Here is an 11,803-nt window from a genome sequence, read left to right on the forward strand (position 1 = left end):
CGATGATTAGAGCACTTTGGTACTCTCGGTTTTCTCGTGGGGTTCACGGTTTGCGAGAAATCTAGCCCAAAATTAGAAATGGGCTAAAACTTCTCGGATAAAAATTGGGCAAACCGCTAGATGGATTTTGTTGTTCTTGGTGTCTATGGAAAACTCTCGAGGTGTAGATGGTGTTTGACACAAGACCAGGCCCAATTAGTGGCCGGATCAACCGGGAAGCTGAAACAGCACGCTTCGCATTACGCCTCTTCGCGCGTCATTTTCGGCCGCTTGGAAGGCTGGCCGGCGGTGGGGGAAGGCTCGGGTGGCGCGCCGGCGAGATGGGGAGGGCTGGGTGGCGGCGGCATGGCGTGGGGAGGAGGGAGGAGAGAGAAAATGGGAGAGAGAGAAAGAGAGGTCGGGAACGAGCGCGGAGGAAGAAGAAGAAAAGAAAAGGCCGGTCCGATTCAATCGGTCCAACCCGATCTGGTTCGATTCGGCCAGTCCGATTCAAGATACAAAATTTTGAATTTTCACTCTGCCTTGGGACCAAAAACGAGGCCCAAATATTTTTAACAATTCTAGAAAACTCAGAAAAATTTGTAGAGTCCAAATATATTTTTAGTTTTTTCACGTGGTCTTTAAATTAATTTTTAAAAATCATCAAAGTTTTATATTTTCAGAAAATCGAACCCGATTTCTAAAATTTGAAAAATTTCAAATAATTTCCTAAAATTCAAATAAAATAAAATATTAATATTTACTCATAAAATAATAAATTTAAAATTAGGGGTGTTACAGAATATTATAAGATAAGGAACATAAGTCATGTCCTTGGAAAGCAGAAGGTTGAGAGGTAAGCGCCAAGGTTGATTGAAGTTAAGAGACATAAAGTCAAGTACAGAGAGGTATAGTGAATTCTTGAGATATCAGAAAAATGGTCAATGAATAGTTAAGAGATAAGAGCATCTCTAGTAAAAAAAAAAAAATGAATGATGACAGTTAGGGCACTACAGTTAAAAAAAATCTGAGAGCGAGGGAATGTGATCTATACTGCACGAAGAGTCTGGAGAATAAAGCATTTTAACCATCTTTGCTTAGCTGGAGGAGTAAATGCCCGCACCTATCCCAATAGCCCTCTTTCCTTGTTCCTTGTTTATTTGAAAATTCGAGGACGAATTTTTCTTAAGGGGGGAAGAATGTAACAACCTAAAAATAAAAAATAATAATAATTAATTAATTAATTAATTAAAAATTAAATTAAACATTTAAAATTTAAAATTTTTCCAGGAATGAATCTGGACAACATATCTATCCAGGTTCATTCCTAGAAATTCAAACAAAAAAAAAAAAAACCCAGTAGCCCCCCCCACCCCCCTTTAAACTCTCTCCTGTCACTCTCCCTCCCCCTCCCTTTTTCTTCCGACCGGTGAGCCTCCAGCCACCATGGCCGGCTAGCGAGGCGTTCCCCCACTCTGGGCGACGCCGGCGAGCTGCCAGCTGGCTGGAGCAACACCGACAGCGGCGCAAAATGAAGGAGTTTTCCTCATCAACGCGTGCACAGTGGGCAGCAACTTTCCGACGCAATTCCTGCTTCATCTGACGTCCGATCGAGGCGATTCAGGTAGCATTGGAAAGCTTGTTTCGAGAGCTTTCTTTTAATACCAATTTTGCAGCAAATGGAGGTTGGATGAGTGAGATATGGAGGAGAGAAGTTTCGGGTTTTTCAAGCTTTTGGGTCAGATCTAGGACGATCCAACCGTTGGATTGACGATCCGAGACCACCCGTGGACTGAGGGAGAGGAGAGGAACATGATGGTATGATCAGATCCGGCAAATGTCACCGGCAACCGTCGGCCGACCACCGTGCGTGGTGGTTCCGGCAATGCCTCCGGTGAGCTTTGGAGATGATTTAACTTCCAGAGGCTTCCGCATAAATTTTTGAAATTTTTGAGACACAAATAAGCTTCGAGTAAGATTATTTTCATTATTTTTCTGTCTGTGGAGCATAAATACAATGTTTCTTAAACAGGAAAAATTGGAGAAAAATTTTAAAAAATATATATGATGAAAGTAAAATTATTTGGAGATATTCTATGGTGTTTGTTGAATTTTTGAGTGATTGTAGAATATTTTTTAAAAAATATAGATGGATTTTAGTTAGATTTTTAGCATATGGGCATATAAGATTATTTGAAATTATGATATTTAAATTTTATATGATTGGTTAAAGCTTGAGGATGGAGGTTTAAATATGTGAATATTGAATTGGGTTGAATTAAGAATATGTTAGCTGTTGGAAACTTATGGAATTGAGTAATATTCTTGAATAAAATATTCATGGGTGATCAGAAAATTATAATTTTTTTTACATTAGCTTAGTAATATTGCTAAGGACCGTGGGGCAAAGTTTTAGAATTTTTAGAGCTTGTTTGAGTGGATTTTTACAAAATGTCAATTATAGGGACTAAAACGTAATTTTTAAGATTTTGAGTATTGCTTGGTTTGGATGGGCCCAGGAGAGGCCTTGTGATGTGATTGAGTTGTGATTGTGTGATTGGCATATATAAAAGTATATTTTAAAGCCTTTTGCAGGTTGGGTAGGTCCTAAGTATAGGGGTAATTCTGCCAGATTTCTGGCATAAATTAGGTTGTCTGTTGTCTCTTTAGAGTTTTATTATGACTTAATACTAATAAATTTATAATATAATTATTTAGGTGATCGATGTCAGCTATTTTTCTCCATCCAGTAGCCACAATAGTCCTCGGTGTACTGTGAGTAAAATATTAATTTTAATTGTAATTTCGATATTATTTTATGTTCAAGCATGTCCATGCATCACTTATAAATATGTATCTATATAGTTAAACACTAAGCACGTTTTATATTGCATTCATAATTATTGAAGTGCCATAGATGTTGTTTGTGGTAATTTGGAGCAGTATGTGTGCGTGACGTGCGTGTGGTATGGTATTGGATATGAATAGGACGGGTAGACACGGCTTGAGAGACACTCGTTGGGACCCGGTCCTTCGAGGTAGACATGGCTTGAGAGACACTCGCTGGGACCTCGCATTTGGTTTATTAAGCGAAAGTCCGGCTTGAGAGACACTCGTTGGCAGAGGTTGGATTAAGAGGGCTGTATAGGGGATCGGCTCCCATATATATATTGTTTGACAGTGTTGGGTGTGTGAGTGCTCCAAATTACCTTTTTGCTGTTATGATGTAAATTGTATGAAAATTATGATGATGTTGCATTTCATTCCACAGGGTGTATTAGCTTTAGATAGCTATAGAAATTGTACTTAAAATTGGAATTTTACTCTCTGAGTCGAACGCTCACTCCTGTTCACCTATTTTTCCAGGCTACAGGAGGAGTTCTTTTACAGAGTAACCTGCTTTCTTCCTTGCAGGTTTAACGTCGGTTATTTAATTATTTTTATTATTTTTTTCTAAATTTAAAATCTAGAACTCCGCATGTGTTAGCAGTAGTATAGACCCTATTAGGAATTGTGTTAATTTAAATTCTTGAGGTTAATAAATAAAGATTTGTATGATACTTAAATAATTTGTAAATGATGTAATCGGGTGGAGCTGGGGTTCCCTAATTTGAGTTTCTGGTAATTATTGGGTTAAGTTGGCCTGACATAAAATTATAATATTTTAATTTAAATTATTTTTATATGCATGTTGGGCCTAAATTATGGGCCTGGTTATAGATTTGAGAACAGTAACGCTTACTACAGGCCTCGAGGGCTTTATGCCGGCCCAGGTCCTAGTGTCGGTTCAGCCCATAGGTTGGGTCGTGACAGAGAGCATGTTAAAAGTATTGTCTCATGTTAATTTAAGATAAGGTATGTATGTTATATATAGGATTTAGGTAAACCTCTTCTCTTGAGCTAGCTTTTCGCGTAGTCCATTTTTTTATATGTTATGAGAGTCTACTTTCTTTAATGTTAGGCTACCAATAAACGTGTTTGTCTACAAACTTTATACTCCAAATACCCGTGCTTAAACGCGAGATACGTGTTGTCGTTGATTTAGTCAGATAGCTAGCTGATAACTATTTTTTTTTTCTGTTATTAGTTAGTTCGTTCCCAAGTCCTCGTGAGTTGGTTAGTTACAATTGTATGTAAGATGCTCTGTTACTCTCTGTAGCTGAGAGTTTTCCATAAATTCAATACTGTCATTTTCCACAATTACAATTTTATTAAAATTTAAAAATTTTCTTTCTCTATATAAAAATTTTCAATTAATATTCAATGTTTTGATTTGCATGTGCAGTAATAATTCTTAATTCTTTCTATAATTTTATTAGAAAAATAGAAAAATTATATAATAGAACGATAATCACTATCTTTCAATAACTCTGATATAAATATAATTAATTTCAATTAGATACATAAGTAGATTCGAACTAAAAACTAGAAACTTCCAGCTGAAGGCATGCTAGAAAAAGGAAAAAAAAAAAAAATCTGCAGGGAGATGGGAAACAGATCATTTACCATGATTAAGAGAGCATTTCATCAAAAACACTTGTTCATAAATATCAAAAAATCAGTGAATTGAATTCCAAACCCATCATCCCCATGAACTGCATGAATCATTCTCTTACACTCCTCAACTTGTTTTCCTTCCTTAAAACCCAGACGGCATAGAACTCTTTGTAAATCTTTTGCATCAATGAATCCATCTTTGTTCTCATCAAACACATCAAATGCTTCCTTCAGTTCTTCCAAGCTGGGTTCTTCTTCCTCGAACAATCTTGAGAGATCATCTGCACCTAATAACCTCTGATCTTGATGCAGAAGCTCGTCATCTCTATCATAAAAAACTCCAAGTTGTTCCATGACAATCTTGAACTCTTCTTGGCTTAGTTTGTCAGGAACAAAGCTCTGGTTGGTGCGTGCTGGAAAGAGAAATTTTAGCAGGGGCTGAAGGTAGAAATGGAAACTAGAGATAACAGTATAAGAAATGTTTATTAGCATTTTCTCCATTGCTAATAATATCTGTTCGACAGAGACAGAGGAAGAACAGAAACTTGGCTACATATATAGACCTAGTAACCGTGGAATACAAGTACTTTACATGTGGGTCCAATTATATGTATATATTACGTCATAAATCTAAGATAGAGCGAATCAAAATAAAAATTACATTAAATTTGTAAACTATTGATTGATTCTGATGGATTAATTTCAAATTCAAATTGAACACAAGCATGTAATAATAACCTGGATCTTAGAGAGAAGGTAACTCGTATTGTGGTGCTAGTTTTCCAGGAAGCATGGACAAAGGCAGCAAAAGCAACATAGAATTCTCTTTTGGAAAGTGCTAACCAGCAGAAAAATTATAAAATATTTTAATTGTATTAAAAAAATAATGTATGTCATATTCATAAATATATATTTATTTTTTTAAAAAATTGTCAATTAAATTTTATATTTTTTACGTTTGTTTAATTATATCTTACTGTCAACAACTTTGTTAATAAGCATAAAAGTGAAGGGCAAAAAGAAACCAAGGGAAAATGATTTTTAACGTGTTTGAGAAGTAAAGAGAAAACGAAGGGAAAGGAAGTATAAGAAGTAAATCCTTTCCTTAGGGCTTACTAACTTTCATATCCTTTTTTATTTTAATTTTCTTTCAATCTAAGAAGAATTTTTATTTATTTATTTTGGTCCTTGTCTTTACTTTTCTTACCTCCTATGTATCATTCAAAGTTGTGAACATTATGTAAATGTCTTAAGAGTTGCCATGCTATTCTTGTTTTCTAATCGGAAAACAAAAATTCCGTTCACTTGATAAACATAATAAAATGAAATAGTACAATGAAAGCAAATATAAATATTCATCCAAACTAATTGGTTTCGGATTGGGGGAGAATTCTTGGCTAGATCTTCGTCTATCATAAATTTAAGATATAATATATATTATAAGACTCATTTATTAAATAAGTGAAGCGTACATATTTGTATTTTAAATTCATGATAGATCAAGTCTTCTCTTGGATTACATGGTAAAATGTCAAGCATTTTAGGTTGGTTTCATGGAAAATTCTTTACTAAAACATAAATATGTTGGACCCATATGATTAATACGTATATCCTATAATACATATTATATCTTAAGTTTTTGGTACAGTCACTTCTAAAAAGTCTTTTTTTAAGCAAAAAATCTTAATCGCCAAGGTAAATTTTTCTTGCCTAGACATAAGATGTATGATGGAATTCATCTATTGAATACATGGATCTCTATATTTGTGTGTTGAATACATTATAGACCTAGTCTAAATAAGAATTTTCCAAGCGAATACATCACTTTCCACTTGGCAATTTCTTTCCATGAGAAGAATTTTCTTTGGGATGTACCAAAAGCTAAGACTCTTAATGTTAACAACTATAAATAAAGAGGGATACATATGATAAACATGAACTAAAGTCAAGTGACCAACTAAAAAATAGAATTAAAAAAAAAGTAGTGCTATTAGTTCGACTACTTTTTCATTAACTTTTTTTTTTTTAATGTAGCATTAGAATAATGTTATTATTTGTTGGGTTTTGTTTTACTACTAAAAATAATTGACTACCAATATTAAAAGTCTTAATTTAATTACGGATATCAATAGATATTTAATATGAGTGGTTTGGCACTTTTATCCTCTAAGTGAGGTCGAATGTTCGATTATTATAGATAAAAATGATGTCCGTTGAAAGCGATTCACCTTTTAATGGACCGACACAATATGAGCAAGATTAGTTCTGATCAAATGAACTAAGAATACATGTACAATATGGAGGAAAAAAAATAATGACGCATAATACTTTCGCTAAATATAGACAACATCTGCCGTTAACGGACATACTCACCTTGTTAATGAAGATTGATATATATTGCATATTGAATGCGTCAAGTCTCCCTCCAATTTGGAGTTTCATCCAAGTCAATATGCATTGACTCTCTTGACTTGAAAATTGGCTTTGATGAGTGAATAGCAATAGAGTTTCCTCAAATTTTCTCTTTTCCTTATCGCTTCTTGAAGAACCAACACTTGGCATTTGTTTTCTTTGTAAAGAAAGGTAGGATAAAGCATAAGGAAATTGGCTGTGGAAAATTTAAAATTGGATGAAATATTAATTATTTCAAAATCAGATTGAATCAAACTAGACGACTGAGTCAAATTATAGATTTCAATTCACTATTCATTTTAAGAGGAGACTGATAGGAATGTTAATTGATAGAATACCTGTGAAAATCGCCTTATTTGAATTCGAACTCAATTAATATTTTTAAAATATAATTCGTCTCAAATCTAATTAAAATTTATTTTTAACTATTTGAATTCGTCTAAAACTTAATTATTATTACTTGAAAATACTTTAATCTGATTAATTTTATATATTTTAATTAATAATTTATATAAAAATTATGTTTTATTAATAATTTAAATTTTGAAAATTTAATAATTTCACAAAATATTTAAATCTTATTTTATTTAAAATAAAATATATAAAATATTTATAAAAATTATTATAAAAATTAAATATTTTATATTTAATTAAATATTTATATAAACGAGTTTGGGTAATAGATACTCAACATGTAAAATTCGAACTCGATCCAAACCTATCACAATATTATTCTTCAAATTCGAATCCATTCTAAACTTGATACTCAACATGTATTACTTAAACATTTTTATTACGATTCAGTCAAATAAACATTCACAAAAATCTTACCCATTGTCATTTCTAGAGACCAGACTTGATCCCTAAAGATAAACTCGAAAAAAAAAGCAACCCTTGGTTGAGTTTACCTTTGAAAAAACAACCATAGGATCCTATGATAAGCCTACATGGCAGCACTCTACTTTCTACCCTTTCTTTACATGCAATTAAAAAAAAAAAACCTTTTAAATAGAGTTATGTGAACTTCATTATCCTAGTTTGATCTTGTATTGCTTGTTTTGATTTCTTATATATAAATAATCAACCTTATAATATTTCTTTGTATTATTAAATATAGTGAAATTCACATCAATCTTTTTTATAGGAATAATAAAAAACTTTGTATCTTTTAAGTAAGGTTGTATATTCAATCCTTGTAAATGAAGAAAATTCCCGTTATAAGCATTTTACTCTTATAATGGACTTCTCCGACGGGAATAAGATTAAGCCTAACTCAATAAATTAGGAGATACTTGTAATTTACTACTAAAAATTCATATTAACCTTCAATGAAGTCCTAGATCCTTGAGCTCTCTCAACTTAATATACTTGGTTGGATCATTATCCTATTCTTCAAATATTTAGCTAAGAATGTACCATTTGCCATCTTATTCTTGTTAACCCTATAACAATTATGATGAGGGTGGTAATTTTCATGGTAATTAAGGGTATACATTGATAATGATTTAGCCCTTAAATTTTATTTCTGTTAATCATTTGATTTTTATATTTTATTTCTATTAAATAAATTACTCCTTAAAATTCACTAATTATATAGATTAATTTGTTAATAAAAACAAAATGTGATGACCAAATTATCAATGGAAATAAAACTTAAGGACCAAATTATTACTAAACTTACATTAGAAATCAATTTGTAAGTTTTTATTAAATCTCAGAGACTTCATTGTAATTTACTCTATTCACAATATATATATAATAAAAGCATATTTTCTTATATTAAATTAATTAATATATTTAAAATAAATATTAATGGTGTTTGGCATGAATAGTTCAACACTCTTCTTATTGAGTAAGATCGAATGTTTGATTTTTGTAAATGAAAAAAATACTTATTGGGAATGTTTTACTCTTTAATGAGCTGACCCTATGCGAACAGTATTAGTCCTCATCTATTAAGCTGAAAATACCTATAAAATGTCTAAAAATATATATTTAAAATAAATAATTTTAAGTGTAATTCAATATAATCAAATTTTATAGGAAAAAGAAATTTTAATCCTCATCAAATAAAAGCAACCTTGTTGAATCACTACAACAGTTGACTTTAAAATCATTCCTCTCCCATGCCAATTTTAGTACGTGACGTTCACGCATTTTCACAGGCGTTAGAAAAGTCTGTTTTATTTTTTTTTAATTAGAATATTACATTAACTAAAAATAGAATAAGAAAGAAAAATAAATATTAATACATTATATTTTTATATCAATAAAATTAATTATTCATATAAAAAGTTAATACTTCAAGCTCAATTAATATTTATTTGTAAAATATATTATTTTTTTTTAATTTTTTCTATGACCTTTAATTTTTAATTAGTTAACTGATTTTCTCAAGTGTTATATATATATATATATATATATATACTAAATTATTTATTGAAAAAGTTTAATTTAATTTATTTTCAAGTTTTTATTTAATTTAACTTAGAAAATTTAATTTAGCCCAAAATCTAAGAAAATTAAGAAATTAAACCTTTTAATTTTTAGATTTAAATTAAGAAATCAAAAAAATTATTTTCAAAATTAAAATTAAATTTCTTATTTTTTTCTTTAAATCAAGAAATTTAACTCATTATAAAATTTAATTTTTAAATTAAATTGAGTTTAAAATGAAACTTCTAAACTAAATTGAACTTTTTCAATAAATATAAGAGTAAGTGTATATATGCTTCAAGTTACAGAAGCTTACAATAAATAATATTAAATATTAATTTAAAATTTAATATTTATATTAACAAATGTTTTTCCTGGTCCAAAGTGTAGAGAATAGCCTACTTCCATTTCATTTTTTATTTTAAAAAATATTTTCCATATAAAAATTAAAAAGTAATTCAGTGAGACAATATCTATAACTTTCTAGTATAAATATATATATAGTTGCCGAAAGTTAAATTATTTAAATACTCATACTAAAATTATAAAATAAATGTAATATAAGGTATTTAAATAATTTGTCTTTATAATTCGCATATTTATATTAAAAATATAAATATTACTCGAAAAGAAAAAATCATTTCATGAAAAAAAAAAGTCATTTGTTGAGAACTTTTACTTTCAAAGTAAGCAATTAGGGTTTTGAAAGCAATTAGGGTAAATTACATACACAATGCGTTAATTTAAAGATACGTAACAATAAGATATCCAAACTTTAATTTGTAATATAAAACTCTATGATTTTTAATTTAAATAATATAAAACTTTTGATATTTTATTTAGGTAATATAAAATCTCCCATGACTTTCAATAGCTCATTTTTATATTATTTTTACTGTCATAATACTTGTTAGATTATAAAATTATATTTTTCTCTCCATTACTTTAACAATAATAAGGAAAAAAAAAATAATTATTCTCTCTCTACCCATAGTTTCAATGATCTATTTTGTTAAGATCATTTCAATAACTCAAAACCTATTTACTTAAAATTACCAATACATGAAAGTATTATTTTTTTTTTTAATTTGATAATTGACATATTAGCATAAATAATTTAGAAACCGGTTATTAAAAGTCATAAGGGACTTTATGTTCTTAAATTAAATATCAGTGAATTTCGTGTTATAAATTGAAGTTTAGATAATTTACTGTTACATATTCTTGAGTTGAGGTACTATCTATATAATTTCTCTTACAATTAATATATGGTTGATAAAAAAAATTATAAAACAAGAAAATAGAGTTAATTAATTAATTCTCAATTTAAAAAGAAGGGTAAGAAAACCCATACAATTGGAAACACAAATTTATAATTAATTAAAGCCAAAGTTTGAGCACTGTAATATTGTACGTCATGTACTACATCATTGTACAAAGTACATCACAGACTTTAAATAGATGATTTTTCTTATTTAGACGTAGTGTGTTATAGACTTTACATATAAAATGTGTAGTGAATTTATTTATTAAATATATATAATATATATCTTATATATTTATGTTTTGAATTTATTATAAATTGAATCTAAATGAGAATTTCTCTAAAATATAATATATAATTAAGTATATAATTAAGATAAAAAGTATGAGTGAAATTCACGAATTTATTCTATTATTGTATCCCAACATAAAAACACTTCTTCATAAATCTCAAAAATTAAACTCGTTAAAAGCAATTAAATTCATCAAAAGCAATCTTTCCATTTCCATCTTTTTGAACTGCTCTGATCATCTCTAGACACTTTTCCATCTGCTGTGAGTAATTAAACAACATAAAACACTACATATACAAGTCTTCATCATCTGAAAACCCACCTTTATCTCATAAAAAAAATGTCAAAAGCTTCTTTCACTTCCTCTAAGCTAGGATCTTCCTCCTCAAACAATCCTGCAGCAGTGAAGCTTGTCGCCATCCGAGTCTCAAATATTCCTTAGTCTTAAAGAACGAAGATGTGTACCTCCAAGTCAAGAACAACTTGCTTCATGGGGCGAAAGTCTTTTCTCTGTACCCATCTTAATACTATCTTATTGCTGATCAACTTTCCTGGAAATTATGCAGAGAAAAAGGAAAGAAAGAAACAAATGTCTGGAAAATTAACACAAGGACACATGCTTTTGTCAATTAGGTTATTTCTTAGGATTTAAGTATTTAACCAAGTCATAATTTGTGGGTAAAGAAATGAGAAAAATATTAATTATAGTTAGAATTAAAAGTGACTATTCTTGGTGAATATCTGCATGAAAATTCTTGCTAGGGTTACGTAGCTAGCAAGCTCATTTGTAGTCATTTTAACGTATGTAATATAATAGATGTACTGTGGTGTCATCTTCTTCTTCTGATAAAGAATTCTCATCTGATAAAAAGTCTGTGGGGTTTGGTACCTTTAATTTAAAGAATTTTCCAGGAAATTGTGGG

The 11,803-nt window shown here is 29.9% G+C and overlaps 1 protein-coding gene across 1 annotated transcript; it reads right to left on the reverse strand.

The window, feature by feature from the left end:
• Positions 1–4,506: 4,506 nt before the first annotated feature.
• On the reverse strand, positions 4,507–4,977 carry LOC110648575 (probable calcium-binding protein CML45). Its single transcript, XM_021802857.2, has one exon. It carries the CDS (start codon positions 4,975–4,977, stop codon positions 4,507–4,509), a length of 471 nt encoding a protein of 156 aa, XP_021658549.2.
• Between the last annotated feature and the right edge of the window lie 6,826 nt (positions 4,978–11,803).

This window comes from Hevea brasiliensis, chromosome 9 (assembly GCF_030052815.1).
Source record: "Hevea brasiliensis isolate MT/VB/25A 57/8 chromosome 9, ASM3005281v1, whole genome shotgun sequence".
Taxonomy (NCBI): domain Eukaryota; kingdom Viridiplantae; phylum Streptophyta; class Magnoliopsida; order Malpighiales; family Euphorbiaceae; genus Hevea; species Hevea brasiliensis.

Coding starts and splice junctions, on each gene's coding strand:
- LOC110648575 (XM_021802857.2), bottom strand. CDS start 4,977: ATGGAGAAAATGCTAATAAACATTTCTTATACTGTTATCTCTAGTTTC.